Source organism: Uranotaenia lowii, chromosome 1, assembly GCF_029784155.1.
Source record: "Uranotaenia lowii strain MFRU-FL chromosome 1, ASM2978415v1, whole genome shotgun sequence".
Lineage (NCBI taxonomy): Eukaryota > Metazoa > Arthropoda > Insecta > Diptera > Culicidae > Uranotaenia > Uranotaenia lowii.
This window is the reverse complement of record NC_073691.1, coordinates 135,595,542-135,613,964: the sequence shown is the minus strand read 5'-3', so window position 1 is coordinate 135,613,964 and position 18,423 is coordinate 135,595,542. Positions and strand designations below refer to the sequence as shown.

At 36.4% G+C, this 18,423-nt stretch overlaps 1 protein-coding gene across 1 annotated transcript; it reads right to left on the bottom strand.

Annotated features, from left to right (window-relative positions):
• Positions 1–3,689: 3,689 nt before the first annotated feature.
• LOC129739648 (uncharacterized) lies at positions 3,690–17,980 on the bottom strand. The gene is made up of 2 exons (XM_055731129.1): positions 17,493–17,980; positions 3,690–4,137 (listed from the first exon to the last, which is right to left on the bottom strand). Exons 1-2 carry the CDS (start codon positions 17,944–17,946, stop codon positions 3,827–3,829), a joined length of 765 nt encoding a protein of 254 aa, XP_055587104.1. The 5' UTR covers positions 17,947–17,980; the 3' UTR covers positions 3,690–3,826.
• Between the last annotated feature and the right edge of the window lie 443 nt (positions 17,981–18,423).

The following is an 18,423-nucleotide window of genomic DNA, read 5'->3' as shown; positions in this document are numbered from 1 at the left end:
GTGTACCCGGCCCCACCTTAGGTGCTGAACCGGGCACTGTCGGTCCTTCGACGGTGGGCGAAGCGGCGCGTGGTAAAGGCGTACCTGGTCCCACCTTGGGTGCTGAACCAGGCACCGGTGTAGGTCAAACCGACGTTGTAGCGGTTGTCGGTCGACGTTATCGGGCGTCGCGCAAGGCGCTCTCAGATTGAGTTAATTTGAGTTTTAACTCGAAACAGCGGGGTCCTATTAATGTTCAGGAACCAATTAGGGGACGGTTATGGGCAACGGTAAAATGGCGTAGGATTACCTGGAGTTCCAATATTTTATGTCACCAATATATTTCTTCTGGGACTCTTCTGCGGGTGGTAGTTCCTGTTCCACAATTTAACAAGAACAAAACACCACCGTTTCTTAATTTGAAACTATTAGAGGATCTAAGGATATTTGCGTGTGATCTCTCAATGTGTTCGCGAACTACTGGCAAAGTCTATGACTATTTCCGTCTTGACCTGCTTTAACCCCATTACCGTTCATTGCCCTCGTCCGCGTCTGTTTTCGCTTTGCCCGATCATTTCGCCCCTTCGCCAATTCGCTCCACATGCGGCTCACATCTTCCAGCGGTCCTCTGGTGGCGGGTTGTAGAACGAACATTTTCGCTTTGTCGTTCACTGGGTTAGGGTGGCTTTGTGAACTGCCTCACCAAAGAGAAACCCTTAAACCCCCACGAACACCACGGCAACGTTATTTAATTAAATTTACAAAAAGATCACCGCAACATCCTCCGACAGACTAGCAACGCTTACAATATGTATAACACAGAATCTGAATAAATTTATTGAACAAGCAAACAACAATGTGTCAGCGAATCAATGTTGAGCAAAATGTGTTACAAAGTTTATTTCTTCGCCAGAAGACGAGTTGTATGCTAAGGAACAAGTTCACATTAAGTTGATATTTTCGAAGAAATATTAGAAAATTCATTATATTCCAAGGGTCAAAGCAGAAGAAAAAAAAATAATTAATTTAAATTAGATTCAAACCCCCTTTTTTAAGCAAACGGTACAGCAGGTACAGGTATACAGTTAGTCACAAAATTAAACGTACCCTAGGGTGGTCCAAAAATAGGATTATGCTCCGGAACCGAACCCCTGGGGGCTGAAATTGTTTCTTGGGCAACCATAAGGCCCCATGCTGTATTTCAGCTCATTTGGTTAAGTTGGTCGCTTAACGAGAGTTTGCCATTATTTGTCTTAGCCAAACAGCAAAATCCCTTTTCGGGTCTGGGAACTGTCGTACTTAAAAGCCATTTCTCACGCGTTCCGAAGTCGCTCTCTTTCATTCTAATGCTTTCTCACTTTCTCATTTTCAAGCTTCTACACGCTTTAAAGATTTGGAAGTTCAACTCTTAGAATAAATTCAATAATATTTTTTACTAGCATGATTCAATTATATCTTTCTTTAATTTCTTCACACTCGATTCTATTCACTACAGGAACCTGATGACCTGTAATTCTGGCAGGCCAAGAAACGATTTCAGCACCCAAGGTTTTGATTCCGAAGCATAACTTCATATTTCATTATTCATTTCATACACCCAATTTGTTCTCTTTCACTCAGCCGAAAAGGAAACGTTAAATTCAAGTTGATTTCCACGTATTTATGTGTAATTTTGTAGTGGAATTCATCTACAACTCACATGCATATTACGTGAATTATATGCAAATGTGAATTCTGTTTGCTCACATGAGATTCACGTAGATTTAACATGAACAATTAATATGGACGACCTCTATTGCCGGTCTCTTACACAAATTTTGACACCTGAAATCGATTGTTCGTTCCTGAAAACGTTCGTGAGCCAGTTCATCTCCAACATGCTTTAACAGTCATGTATGGACGACCCCCTTCAAAAGGGGTTGCTCGAAAATCTGTAAACATTTTTCATCATTCCAGGTCCTAATAAGCACTCACACGAAATTCCAGCTCTCTAGGTCTTAAAACTGCTGAGCCTATAGTGGACAAACAAATAAATCATGATCAGAGCTTGATGGACCAGATAGCTCAGTAAGTATTTGCAATTAAATCGGAAGTTGAGATGAGCAGAAAATTTGGCAGGGGTATATTCTTCTGCTGGTAAAATTTTGCATATCCAGAAAAGCTTTCTGCAGCGTTAACTCCAACAAAACTGTGGAAAACTACCTCGAAATGAGGAATGTGGGCCTAAATAAACCCGGGAAATCAATAATGAGACTTGATTTGGTTTAACAGCAAGATAGTGCAACTGTGCTACAAGCATATAGAAATCAGATCAAAGCTTTGAAAATTTTCCACTTTTGTTCTGGCAAAATGACACCAAATTTTGCTCAATAGGCTTGGTAACAAAACTTGGCGAAGGCATAATTTGCTCAGTTCGATTCTAATTCAAACACCTCAATAACCCTGATTTTCTGTAACATAAATATTAGGTACTACTCAATTATGTTATCATTTCGATCTCATTTTTCTGACCTATGAAGTGAATGAAACCTCAATAATACCAGATTTAGCTGTAATTAGAAATTCAACACCCAATCGTGCTATCATTATGCTACTAACATTTAGGCATTGGTTTGTCACCATATTTCAGCATTTGGATACATTCATGTAACCTTACTCTGGCATCGTGATGTATACAACATCCAATAATCATTTGCTATAAGCTTTCATTTTGAGAATGATAGTTTACTTTGGTTACTGTATGCTATTAATTAATTTGTTACAGAAAATTTTAAGACACAATCTTAATTTTTGTCGCAAAAACGTAACATTCTTGTTTCGCTCACAGTACATGACATATTCCGCGCACTTTCTAGCTAAAACTGTCTGTGCTTTTTGAAGAGAATGAGTTACCGTTGCCAAACGGGCCAAAATCTATTGGATTGATTTTAAATTGTTAATTTCTTATAGATTCGATGATATCATAACGATGCCTAGTTTTGTTATGACGAGCACTATGTTATGTTGATTGTTTGTTTTTAGTTGAATTTGAATTTCAACACTTAAAAACATGATTTTTTGTTTTCAATATAATGATACCTAAATAATGCTTTGTTTTTGCAATTACAAAAAAAAAACATCATTTAAATGCGCTCATCATGCCGGTAACGAACAAATTTTGATTTTTCATCACAAAAAATTGAGTTTCAAATCATGCTATTATTTTTATCTCACTTTTCTGCTCTATCGTAATAAATGAAACCTTAAAAATGGCTTGTTTTGTTATCTAAGAAGAAAAACAAAACCAAAAAATGCTTTCATTAACGTTTGAATGCCGCATTTAGGTATTGATTTGGCATAAAATTTGAATACATTGATACTTCAATGAAACCTCATTTTACCATCGGGAAAACGCGATACTTTGCTCCTGCTATTATTTTGGCATTACTAGCTCATTTTGGTTAATGTTTGCTACCGATTAAGGCATCAAGCCTTGATCAAGGTCTGCTCGGGTGAAGCTCGAGTAATCGGGGTTCTACTGTATAAGACTAACATTAATCTGTTTTGGACATTTTCCTTTGACCGATTAAATCCAATCTCGTAAGGTTTGTTGTGTAATTTTATATTATGAATTTTCGGCAATTTTGTCATGAAAAGAAATGTGAATTATTTTTTCATATCACGTTTGTATAAATATTTAAATAAATAAATAAAAATAAATCACTCTTACTATAAAGTCAACCGCTATAAAATCTTCACTTTTCATAGGATCGTTTTAGTCTAATAGGAATTGCCTACACTTCAGGCGCATAGCTTGTGACCGGTGAGATATTATGGAAACGCACCGTGATGTTTCCGCCTTGGTTCGCTAACGCCGATGATACTTTTGTCGAACGAAATATTCCGGACCATTGTCGGACACTTTCTGCGATCGACCCCAGCCTCCTCCGCCAACGGAACCGTAGCTGTGGCCCAAATCCTCCTGACCTTCCGAGTGCGAATGGGAGTACATCGGTTTAGCGACGATTTCATAGGTTGTCGATTTGTGGCCGCCTCCACCGCCTCCGGCCAAAGACTTCAAGCCCATGATGGCGGCAAGCGTTAGCGCGAGCAGTCCCGTCATCAGAGCTTTCCCGGCTATCGCTGCCACAGCTCCGAGGGCAACCGCGGCAAGGGTTCCTGGAAATAATTTGAAAAAAAACCAACACTCATGAAAATCGGGAATTTTATCCATATTTTTTTAGAAATGGAAAGGGGGCTTAAAATTATATACACAATGTTCCATAATATGCGTTAGAGGCATGTGTTGACGGAGGCAAAAATATGGTAATAAAGCACACAATGCGCAACAGATATCTCAAATATGTGGAAACAACTGATCAGAAGTATGGTCAAAATGTTTAAAATTAAATTTGAGGTTAAAAACCATTCAAAATAGACATTCAACTACTATCGCCGTATTGGAATCCAATAATAAAAATGGTTAGCTACATAATTTAAGTTAAAGATAAAAAAAGCCTATCGTTTATACGTAACTCTTGAATAACAACTCAAAAGAAAGTTCATTTAAAAAAAAAATGAAACCTGACTTGGATTGGAGTGCTTATACAGAACATTATTTCAAATCTGAAATATACAGAACATTATTTCAAATCTGAACTTCACACTCCGAATAACGAAACAAAATAAAATTTTTATGAATAACCAAATGAAAATGTCTTCCTTTCTTCGATGTTGAAAGTACCTTGATATATTAAAAATGACTCTTTTTATTACGAAAACAGCAATAAAACAGCCCAAATTCACATCATAATAGTTAAGTTTCACATGCTTTATTGAAACTTTGAAGCCTCAGTCCAAAAAACTAAACATACATAGTCAATTGTTTTAAACTAGATAAGGAAATGATTTTTCATATAGACGAGCTTTATTAATACTTGAAATTCACATTAAACCAAATTTGATCAAACACGATTTTTCTTTGAACCAAATAAGCAGTATCTAGTAGAATTTATATTCATGAAGGTAAGGAAAACTGAGGGAACTTTGTTCACTTTTCCATTATTTTTTTGTATATTCCGGAAATGGCTTCTTTGATTAGCATGGTTTTAACAAATACTTACATCACATCTTCAAATTTATTGTTTTGGTACCATTTAATAAAGAAGGCATAAAACATCGATAACATTCAATTTTTGTTAGGACCAAACTGCTTTTTACGTTTTTTTTTTTCAAAATCATTTTAAATCGAAAAATAGACTATACATTTAGGGGCGAGAATTATAAACATTGCTAAATATTCTTAGCTATAAAAATCAAAAAAAAAATTACTTACATTTAATGCCCAAGGCGTTCCAACCATTTCCATTTTCTTGTTTTCTTAAAGTTAACCTTTAAAAACCATTTGTTTTATAGAGGCTTACTCTTCGAAAATGTCCTTACTTTTTATGTATGCATAAAAAGTTTTTCACTCAACAACTAAACCAATAAAACTATAACTACCGTTTGCTTTCCAATGCTTTGATTTCATCTGAAAAGGTGTTTTAGAGTCTTCGAATAAGTAGATAGTTTTAGATTTGGAATTACCATTTTTGGTAACAGCAAAATTTTCTAGAAACAAACCAAATTTTGGCAATTTGAAACTAAATTTTAAGGATTTTTAACGAAGAAAAAAGTTTTCAGAAATTTAAACATTAGCCTAAGCTATTGATGATGATTATGTACAAAAACTTCATGTTGATCAAAGTGACCATGACTCACGTTACTCAAAAAAAAAAACAAGGTAGTTTAAAAACTAAAGAAAAGAAAATAGAATTGAAATATTTAGATGGTAACTTTTAAGTTATTCTTCTGTTTTCCATTTTTTTTTCGGAACTGGAAATTATTAAATTATAAGCAATTAAAATAAACTCACGATTCTCAAAAAATGTAATTGAAAATTAAAAATAAAAATGTAGCAAACTCAGACACAAAAAAACTGAGCATTGCTTTGTTGGTATAAACTCTAAAAAACGATTAAATGGAATAAAAAATGGCAGGAATAGAATATGGATAGCTTGTTATTTACAATAATTTTTTTTAAATCTTTTTGAAAACATGAAGAATTAAACTATAATTGAATATTATTTAACAAACATAATCTTGAGTACGTAGATTGACCTTACACATAAGTTGCGTTGATTTGGAGCAAACAATTTAGGGGATACTTGGCCCGTGGGGATACTTGATTCCTTAGCTATATCTCGAAACTGGAATGACTTACAAGGATCAAATGTTCTAGACAAATGGAGCAAAATGATTATGTTCTATGAGCTATTGAACTTTGTTTGAAAAATTTCACAAAATGTGACTTGAAGATCTTTCCAATATATCAATCGTAAGAGTGCAATATGGACTTTATAATACCATATATTCAAAGCAATGGTGAACTCTCAACATTTTTCAGACAAAGTTTTTTAAAATGTTCATTATGGGTTCAATTGTTCCCTTGAGTTCAAAAAGGTATATTTTCTTCAAAATCGATCGCTGATTGCAAGATCTAGTTTCAGCCATCTTCAAGGATAACGCCATGGGAACTAGGAAAATTACGATTCGCGACGAGCTTACGTCTTACGGGAGAGAATTGCTACAGGAAGCAAAGGAATTTCAAACCAAGTTGGAGATGAAGTACGTGTGGCCCGGCCGAGATGGGAAAATACTACTGAAGCACATGGATAGTTCCAAGCCGATTGTAATTTCTACGAAAAATCAGTTGCAAGAGCTGTACAATAAGACTTCAAAACGTTCATTGAATATGTCTTTGGAATCATCTGGTGAACCGAATCCAAAGCGCCATCAAAGAGCTGCGCAGTAAAGATAATTATTGTTAGTTATGAATAAAAATAAAAATGGATTTCTCATCAAACAACTGTACATTTCATACCATTACTTGTTTAAATAAATCTGATTTTGTACCAAAAACCACTAGAAAACTTAGTATTATGCAACACAATATAAGGGGAATGAACGCTGAAGATAAATTTGATCCACCAAAAGAGTCCATAGAACTCTATGCTGGAGATTTGGATGTCATAATTATATGGGAAACTTGGGTAAAGGAATCAAACTGTAAATTATTTGTGATTGATGGTTACAAAGGATTCTTTTCGTGTCGATCTGAAACGCAAGGAGGTGGACTAGCAGTTTATGTTAAAAGTTCAATAGTATCCGATGAACTTCTTAATGTCCATGATAATGGATTCCATCACATACAAATACGTCTAAATGTTACGAATATGCATTTAGATATACATGCTGTTTACAGACCACCAAGCTACCCTTCCAGCTTTTTCTTCACCAAACTAGAATCAATTCTGCATAACACTGAGCCTCGTGTTACCAAGATCCTCGTTGGAGACGTCAATATCCCAGCCAATAATGTTACTAATGATTTAACACAGAACTATTTCGATATTTTAAAGTGTTTTAATATGGCAGTTACCAACACATACCCCACACGACCAAGCAGCAATAACATCCTAGATCACGTGGTTTGCCCTTGTTCTTTGCAAAATATAGTTCAAAATGCAACAATAGAATCAGAAATAGGTGACCATTCCATGATTATATCGGTTTTATTACTTGAAAAATCAACAGCTTCTAGGATTCTAGAAAAGGTCATTATTGATTACGATCAGTTAAATTCTGTTTTTGAAAGCGAATCAATCCATGTTACGGCTATTTCTGCGAGTGAAAAACTGGAAAAGCTTGTCGAATTGTATAAACATCTGAAGCTTAAATACTCAAAAACCGTAAAGGTTACTGCTAAAGTCAAATCAACTTGCCCCTGGATGTCTTTTGATTTGTGGAAACTTATAAAAGTCAAGCACAATCTTTTAGCAAGAAGCAAACGAAGGCCTACCGACACCGAACTAAAATCCCACCTGAAACAAGTCTCAGCGCAAGTGGTGCGTGAAAAAGCACGCGCCAAAAACGTGTACTATCAATCCCTTTTCAACACATCAAATCAACGACACATTTGGAAAAATCTCAACTTAATCACCGGAAGCAAGGAGCATACGAGAGAACAGCTTAATCTGATTCAAAACGGAAGCAAAGAGCATACGAGAGAACAGCTTAATCTGATTCAAAACGGCCTAGTAATTGAAAGCAAAAATGTACCTAATATTTTTAATCAATACTTCAGCACGATAGGGCCCCAGCTAGCCTCTACAATCAACAGCCAGCGGGATATAAACCGATTCCAAACCTTAACCCCGAATAACTCTTCATTCTTCTTGCGACCTTCGGACGAAAATGAGGTTATTTTAAAAATCAAGGACCTGGAGTCAAATAAAAGTCCTGGACCAGATGGAATGACTGCCATCTTTTTGAAAAGACATCACAGGCTCTTTGCAAGTGTCATAAAAGATGTGTTCAACGAAGCTATCGAAACAGGCAGCTATCCCGCGTACCTAAAGACTGCTAAGGTTGTTCCGATTCATAAGGAAGGAAGCAGATCGGATGTAAATAACTATAGACCGATATCCGTGTTATCTGTCTTAAGCAAAATTATTGAACAAATGATGGCTTCCAGATTATTGAACTTTCTAAACCAGCATCGCATCATATATAACCATCAATATGGATTTCGAAGTGGATCTAGCACACTCACCGCCGCCTGTGAATTGGTTGATGAAATAACAAATGCAATGGATGGGAGAAAATCTGTGGGAATACTGTATCTGGATCTCAAAAAAGCTTTCGATACAATTGATCATACAATCCTATTGAGAAAGCTAGATATATATGGCATCAGAGGAACATCAAACAAGTTATTTGAGAGCTACCTTGCTGATCGCACCCAATATGTAATCGCCAATGGGTTCACCAGCCAACTCTGTCCGCTATCCGTCGGTGTTCCACAAGGTAGCAACTTGGGACCACTGTTATTTCTGATTTACATCAATGACCTGCCCAATCTCGGACTTTGTGGGAAATCTCGCCTTTTTGCGGATGATACCTCCTTGTTGTATGTTGGTGAAAATCCAGAAAATATAATCAACAGTATGAAAACTGATCTAAAAACATTGGGGAAGTATTTCGCAGAAAATCTACTTTCGTTAAACCTATCTAAGACCAAATATACCCTGTTTAAAGGACCACGTTCCAACACAACACAGATGATTCCCGATCTTGTTGTCAACTCAACGGTGATTGAACAAGCCAATCATTATAGATATTTGGGTTTAACTATTGATGACGAGTTAAAATGGATCACACATATAGATAAACTAAAGAAAGAAATAAGTGCTGCTTGTGGATTATTTTGGAGGATCAGAAATCTGCTGCCTACAAAACAAATGATAACCATGTACCATGCTTTCGTACAGTCAAAGCTGCAATACATGGTTTCCATATGGGGAAGTGCATCTAAAACGAAAATGAAAGAAATACAGATACTTCAAAATAGATGCTTGAAGATAGTATACCGGAAACCGCGACTGTACTCAACTGATCAGTTGTATCACAATGCTTCAGCATCAATTTTCCCCGTTCAAGGTCTGAGAGAAGTTCAGACATTAGTCCAAATGAAAAACTTTTTAGATAATCCTCGAGCACACAAAAACTTGGAGTTCCCGGTAAATTCTCACAGATACCCAACAAGAGGTCAAGGAAATCTTCAGATTCGACGAGTAAAAACAGAAAAAGCTAAACGAAGTTTTACCAACTTCGGGATTGCTCGTTACAGTGCCCTGCCAGCACATATAAAATCAGAACAAAACTTAACCAAATTTAAAAAACTTATAAAAGCCTACGTTCGTAATCGAATGGCTTTGCTATGAATGAAACACCAGTCCAGTAGTTAGAAAGTATGACAAGCATCCCCTCAAAAGAGAATATTCTCACTGGGGATGCCCAACCGTGCTCCTCAACCAAAGTTGCAACACCACCAAAAACAAACTTTACGCCATACTAAAGTCCATACGACATTCTTTTCTTATCATTTCCGCCACCACCACCGCCAAGCCGCCTCCACATCACCGCCCGCCACCCAACAGACACCACCTCCGCCACCGCCACCCACCAGCCGCCAGCAACAATCCAAAAAATATAGTGCTTTCAATACATATCAGTGGAAATGATAAAAATTGTAAACTTTAAAATTGTAATCTTTGCATTGAAAAAAAAAATAAGAATAATAAATGGAGAGGAGGTTTTGTGCCTACGGGAGCAGGAATTCAGAAGGAATTACACTCCCGCGGGCTCTCCTTTGATCTCCAAAAAAAAAAAAAAAAAAAAAGGTTACTAATATTTATCCATTAACTGATATTCATCCAATAGTTTTCTGGGAAAAGGCCTTCAAGTATGTTAAAAATTCTGTTTAATTTGTTTTTTTTTTTCAATAATTAGGTCCCCCGGAATAAAGGATCAAGTCTCACTTAATCTTAAAAATATCGAAAATGTTTCTAGTTCATCTACGGGTTAAAGTATCGTTCCAACTTTTAGAGCATAGAAACTTGAAATTTCACGCTGTCAGAAAATGCAAAAGACGGCGATTTGCTATTTTTGTTCTAAACTGATAAGATAAAAATCAGAATAGGGGATATAGTATCCCCATTCATCCCTATTGACTCCTTTTCTCAAATCTTCAAAATGCTTAGTTTCAGAGACGTATAGACTCTTTTTTTTTTTACTTTTTAAAGTTTTTATTTTAATTTGAAAATTGAAATTTTTTTTTTCAGATTCTACAGTTTGAATCACGTTCTTTGTGTGTCATAGCATTCTATTTTCTCTGCTGAAAGCTCAAGTTTTTTTTTTGAATTTTTTTTTAGTAATAACATTTAGCAATGAAAACCTTCTCCAAATGAACCTCAATTGTCATTTTCAATGGACTTCCAAAAGTGTTTAACCCTTATTCTTCCCAGATTTTCCAACCAGTAAAAGTTCTAGGACTGTCTATTTGACACTCAAGAATGAACCCATTCCTGTTAATCGATCGATTAGTACGAAATGTATAGATTTGGAAACCTCGTAACGTAAGTTAAATACGGTTTACGACAGTATTCAGCTACAAAAAAATCGGTTTAACCCTTAAATTCAAAATTTTCTTACTTTTTTCCTAAAAATAATTTTAAACAGTTGGAGATTATATGTAATTCATGAAAAAAAAATCTATAAGAAAATGCGATTTTTTTTACGAAAACTGTTGCAAATTACTAACTTTATGAATCAAAGGGTCAACATTATGCAAAATTGAAGAAAAAAAAGCATCAGAAAATTTATGTTGATCAGTTTTATAATGCTTTATAAATGTATTTAATACAAGGTGTGTCATCTAGATGAGTTCGATTATTAAGTTGATCGTTTAACTTCGTCGTTTTTGAGCCGATTCTAACAGATAAACACAATTTAGAATCGTCATTTAATGCCATTTTAACTATGAGTCGATAGACATTAAAAAAAAACGCGCTGATACAGAAGCGCTTTGCATTTAAAACGATAATCCAATTGTGAAAATGGTGAACAAAAATGTAATAGTGAGAAAACTTTTAAAAAAATTTTCTGATCTTAGTGAAAATTCGAAACCTAACGCTTACGCCAGCAAACCGAAGAACATTTACGAACTTGAAGCTAATATACGAGCTAAAATAGCCTCTATGAAGCCCGAAAGGCTTATGTTGTGCAAAATGCCTGCAAAGAAAGTGCTTTTTGCGTTTCAGATTGGGGACTCACCAGATGGCGCACACTGTATGTAAGCTGAAGTAAGGAGCACTATATTGCCCAAACGAATTTTTTTTACAATTTTTTTTTAAAGATTTTGACAATACAAGTTTCATAAAAGTAGTGTTTAAACAGTAGGTTATTTTCAATTAAGTAACAGTGGTGGCAGAAAATTTTGAAAAGCGTTGGCGTAATTTAAAAAAAATATTAAAATTTATTGATTCTTGCAAAACTTAACACAGAGTTTTTGAAGATTTTTTAAAAATATCTATTATTCGAATATTTCGCCTATCTGGTTTTCTCTGATTATTTTTTAAACAATTTCCATCTTAAACCTTGATTTTGTGAAAGACAATTTCATACTGTTTCTGTTGAAAGTTATTTATTTAGCGTTATGAGCAATACCTTATTTGAGATAAGGAGTGTATTCGAAAAAAAAAAATGCAACACTTTGTTTCGTTTATAACTTTTGAATGCATAAATAGAAATTGATGAAATTCTTAATCAATGAAGCTACCTGGTAATTTAATGTGTACGTGTACGAAATTCGGTGATAATCTGTCAAGTGGTTTTTGAGATAGCATCCATTGCTGAAGTTCATTGACAACATTTTTTTAGCAGGATCGAGAACAATCTCGAAAAGTCCCAGTAGGAGACCCAAAGACAGCAGGAAATCAGCAATTTAAACAAAATTCAAATGGTAAATCGTTTAAGAAGTCCCAGAGGACCGAATTTTTAGCTTAAATTTGACTTAAAAAGAGGTGATTACTGATTCCATGAAGGGAGAGTGATATGAGAGATTTTATCAAGCTCAATCCGAAAATTTGAATAGAGGATGTAATAAAACAGTTGAATTTCTCTGACTAGTTCGTCTAGCTGACTTATAAATAGGACTGACTTCCTTGCTACAAGGTAGAAAAGCTTCCTACTGGTAAAATAAAAAACGGTGGTCAAATCGTGCGCAAAATATCCGGACTGCCTCTGGGGATATATTTTGAAAACTTTTGTAATGGACAGTAAAACGAACTTTTTAGCGGTCAACTGGCAGGTTTCCAACCAGAAACTTTTCGTTCACTCAGCCGAAAAAGGAACGTTAAATTTACCTGGATTTTCACGTAGCCACTCGTTACGTGAATTTTTGCTTGGTTTACGTGAAGCACTTAGGAGTTAATAAAAAATCACTTAATCCTTACGTGGAATTCACTTAATTGAATGCTGTCAAAACAAAGACACATTCGATTTACGTGAGAATCCAGTGAACCGCCAAGTACAGAGGGGTTTGGTGCATTTTATGTGATGTTCACGTAAACCTGCATGGCTCATTCACGTAAAATCTGTGTGAAGGGATTAGTATTCCAGTTCTCAATATGGCGCGGATCTGATAGTTGGTTCATAAAGACGAAAAAAAACCTGTGTGATGGAGACGCTGATATTTATTTCGTAAGTAATAAAATTTTGTTATGTGGTTGCTATTTACATCTTTTTTTTCAACAAGATTTAAAATTGAGGCACCTTAGACGGCCAAGCAACCGCTAAAGCGACAAAAAGCCATTTATGGACGAAATTGTGTTCTATTGATAAAGTGAAGTAAATTCTTAAGAGTGCCAGTTTAAAAGTGGAAATGGAAAAGGCATATGTGATGCGTTATGTAATTTTATCGAATAAAAAGTTTACTTTAAAAATAAAAAAAAGTAGTTAAAATATTCGAAAGAAAAACTCCCTACGTTGATATTACTATGAAATCTACGTGAATTGCATGTAGAAGAACGCACCCCTATCCACATTCAATCTACGTTGATTTTACATATAACTCATATGAAAATTACGTGAATTCTGCTTGCTGCGCGAGCTTTGTTTGCTACCTGAAATTCACGTAGGTTCTACGTGATTTCATGGTGGCAAAAATCCATGTACATTTTCACGTAGCGTTCATGTGAAGAATTTTTTCGGTGTTGATAAGTTTCGCCTGTATTTTCCGAAGATAAAAAAGGAGACAAAAATTGAAAAATAAAATGTCTAGTACTTGAGGAGGCTAACTATCTGTGAAAACTGCAAATTACTCAGCGTTTCATAACGATTGACACTATGAATGGTTAAAAATATAAAGGAAACTGCCTCCAAATGCGATCATTTTCTCTGCAATGCTCTTCAATTGGACTCACAAAGTTTATACTCTGTTGAAGTTAGAACAGGCATAATGCTATTACCCAAAAACGGTGGTGGTGTGATAAAAAGTCAAATTTGATGGTTTTGTGCTTAAGAAAGACTATCGGCTATACTTGTTATAACTTCGATAAAATTCAAAAGCTTGAATTCTTTTGTAGGTAGGAACAGTAAACGTAATCATAAATATCCTTAATTTCCATAAAAGGTGAATCATAGTATGAATTATAGATGACGCACGTGTAGTTAAAAAATTTAAGTCCAAAAATATCAACATTGGACGCTACCTCAAAAACCAACCAATAGAACATTACAAAAAATTGCAAATGTTAACATTGCATTACCAGGTAACTTCGTTGAAAATTTCCTAAATTTTCATCTAGCATTTAAAAGTTATTCACAGAACAAAGTGTTGCATTTTTTTCGAATATGCTAAGCTATAAGGTTAGTTAAAAGCAGCCGAGAAACAAGATTAAGCAAGGATTGATTTATTGACACACTAAAAGTAGGTAGTTTATTTCTGGGCTTTCAGGGAGCGTCAAAAAAAAAATCATTGTTGAAATATTTAAGATTTCTCGCAAGGGCCGGCTGTCGAGTGTCTCTTCGAGTAATAGGAGTACTTGAAAGTTTACCAGATGCATATAAATTGCAATTTTATTGAAATTCAATTATCGACTTTTTAAAAGGAATATCTGTTCAAATGAGGGCTGCTTAAATCCATTAACAGCGATAAAAGCAGGCAAATCAAAATAGATAAAACAGTTGTACCTAACAGTCTTTTTATTCGACTCATACACCGGTTAATTAAAGTGAATAGATTATGGGAGAATGGAGATACTTGAGCCCCTTTTCATATTTCCGTCATACCTTTAGAGAAAATTTAGCAACTCGAGGTGTTTTGCATTTTCTAACAGAATGTAATTCCGAGTTTATATGCTTCAAAAGTAAGAACGATTCATGAAATCGTAGATGAACCAGAAGCACTTTTGTGATATTAAAAAAAATGGTATATTTTTCTTTTAATTTTTCAAAAGGTTCGTTGGATATTGTCTGCCTTATTAGTTCTCATTTCACGGTTTGTAAGTATCAGACAATGTTAATTATAAAAGTTTGTCTACTCCCTCCAAACTGAACATTCTTGGATGAATTCCTCAATTTATTACCGTCAAACGAGGCATCATGCAACAGCAGAGCTAGATGCAACTTTGTATACCACACTTACTCAATTTTTATTTTAATTAAATGTTATAAAGTTATCATTTAATGATAACAAAATGTTGATAACATAGTTTCTCACATCGTGGGATGGTTTTTCAAAGTTTTTGACTCTCATAAAAAATTAAAAAATATCGATCAATAGATAAACAAATTTTTACATTTTTCGATGCCTTAAAAAACTTTACTCAGTTTGACGGATTGGCTTAATGATATCACCTTGAAACTTTATATTGCTTTAATTATCCTATACCAACGTTGTTGGTGTGAAAATATTGTTCGGACAAACACCAAATTTTTTCATAAATATTTTAACATTCAGTTACCAATCTGGGATAAAATGCATCAAAATGCAAATAAAAGATTCGCCTTTTAAACCTTGTTTCCATATGCTTGAATTAGATTGTTTTGCATCACTCGTTTGTTTTATAAAAAACTTCATTCATCCAAACATTTATTTTTATGATTTCAGTTAGTAGGACTTTTGTAGTATTTTTTTACCCCTGAATGTATGCAGCACCTTTTTGCCTTTTCTTCAAAAACATTTTTGACAGAAACAATGTAAAATTCAATTCGAACAAAACCAAACATTACTGCAATTGGTTCTTAGAGCTTTAAGCCATCACAAATATATCAAAAACTATTAATTTGCGAACGTTATTTGATTTTTAATCAAAAACAAAGTTTGTTGTCACTTACCCCTTTTTCTTAGTAGGGTGAAAAACGCATGTTTTTGTACCTAAATTAAAAAAAAAACTTGGAGAAATCAATAATTTTTCTGACCACATCAATTTGATGTCCCATCTGTAACCAGCGGTTGCAGTCACTACCCAGCACTGCTAAGACTCCCCCAATTCTTGCCTCAGGGTCGGCTTTTCGAATAAAAGAACTAAAGGAAACACTAATAACTAAACTTCGAGCTTTGCTCGCCCACTTTATTCCCCCTCAAATGGTGTTATTGGCACTTGTCGACCGATCAATACTCCTCCCCAGATGAAGTAAATACCTCTCCTACCTCAGTCGTCTGCTTCCGGATCCTTTCGCCCTGCGCGCACCTCTTGCACTGAACCGGAGATACAGCAACTCGTCGCGCTGCGTATTGAGCCTACAATGCGGGTCTGATGGGTTCGAACGTCTCCGTAGCTCGCAGCGCGTTGTCGTTGCCTCACGACTCCGAAGTACAGGGTGCCTCCTGCGGTATCAGACGGTCTCGCTGAAAGGTAAGCAGCCCTCACACTTCCACTGGTGATGACGGTAGTTGGCGGCGCCCTTGGATGGCGATCACGGTTCCGGACACGTCGCGGGTGGAAGGCAGGTTTGATGCTCAGGAACACTGCTTCGGGTACTCTTACCGGACTTTCAAAGGGTAAAATACGGGGTCCTAGGATAGAGGGAACAAAATGGCGGCATGGCGTTAGGTCGGGTACTTTGCTGGCATTCAGGGCCTTGGGTTACCTGGGAGTCCTCTGCACACACACAATTGCTTTTTTTCTCGCTAACTCACTCACCGTATCTTCCACGGTTTTTTAAAATAGACACTTGGCCTTTAGCACAAACGATACTTTGGCGCTTTTCTTGCCGTAGTATTCGCTCCGAGTTGCGACGAAGAATGACCCTATTGTTAAAGGTCCATGGCTCCCGTACCCGACCGTTGACCTCTCATGCCCCTCTATCCCTTCTTCCGGTTTCCCCTCAGCAGCTCAGCATCCATTTTCTGCCGCTTTATCCAGCCCTGGGCTCAGAATCCTGTCGTGTGCTGCCATCTGTTGACGCGTACCAACATCGCCAGTGTTTATGTTGGTTGGCTGCGTCCGAGGTTTTCTTTCGGGGTTCAAAGGCAGGTCCGCTCCACTCTACACTCAATCATTAGCACTTCCTTGACATTTAAATTTACGCGATAAATCTTGACAGCCTTGGATAGGAACTTTCCCATGGTTACACATCAACCTTAAAACTTTTGATGTACAAGCTGTATTATTTCCGTGGACATTAAGTTTTTGAAAGTCATTGAAGGTGAAAAGTGTTGCATGATGTTCCAATTGACGATACATTTAATATGTTGACGAGAATATACAAATGCAGGACACCTTTTTTGATTCCATTTAAAATCGTTATGTGTGTATGTATGTATGCAAGTATGTATCTATGTTTATATGTATGTATGGGGACGAAATGTCCATAACGTAGGAGCGTGTCGCGTACGATAGACTCGGGAAACCTCTGAACCTTGTTATACCCAATGGTTTAAGGTAAAAAAAAAAATTCAAAATCAAATGGTATGATTGACCAACGTAAACTTCCTTTCCATACGTTTTTTTTTTCATTCTGTTCTGATGATTTAAAATTATTTAGAGTTTGATTTGCATTCAAACTTATTGAACAACCTGTAAAGGAGGTAATCGTCGTACAACGCTGCACAATTCATCATAACAACACTTCTACATGTCTATTACCTTTCATCATCATCGCTGCGGCAAGCATGGTGGCCATTCCTCCTTTTTTCAACTTTTTGCGCCCTTCAAAAACGGCATTGGCCCTCTCCATCGCTTCCCCATCGAGCAGTTTCAACCGGAGCGAATGCGTTCTGAGATAGTCATTCAGCTTCATGACCAAAAACTCGTCCAACCGTTTGTTGGGATCCGTAGGAAAAATGCGGGACACCTCGGAAATTATTTCCGCCGTTTTGGTCACATTCACGTCACTGTCCCGAACCACGCTGATTCCGGAGGTAAGATCAACCTCGTTCTGGTCCGAAACTCGCTCCAGGAACGACACGATTTCCATTTTCAAACAGGCCACACTATACTTGTTTTCGCATATTTTGCGACTTTTTTCACCAATTACCCCAAGAACGGAAACCACCGTCAGCGCCCAGCACAGAATGCCCAGAAGAACGAATTTAGCCATGATTGTCTACACCAAAAACAAGATATCAATTGAAAAAAGTCACTGCTGGACCTCCCAACGAATAATGCTTCCGGACTTGAACTGCCATTGATCGATCGAAGGCTACCTTCTTTTATACAGCCTCAACTGTTTCTAATGCAACCATGGTAATTTTCCCGAAAAAAGAAAAGATCGATTGCATTGGGCCACTTGTTGAGTCCCAAAACCCTGCAGCAGGAAGAAAGTACCCCATCAGCTGAAAAGGTCCAATTTTCGCTACCCTTCGTCTATTCACCGCAATTCGCGGCCAAAGTTAGTGGTTTGGTTGATTTACGGGCACAGTTGTTATGCATGGCCGGACACACCGTCGTCGATCTTGTTTTTAATGTCTTTACTAGCACCGTTGCCGATTGGAGACATTTGCCACTTCTGTTTATGTTGGCGCTATTGCTTGTCGAAAAGTTGGGGATCGGGAACTGAACTTGGCCTTGGCTTTTT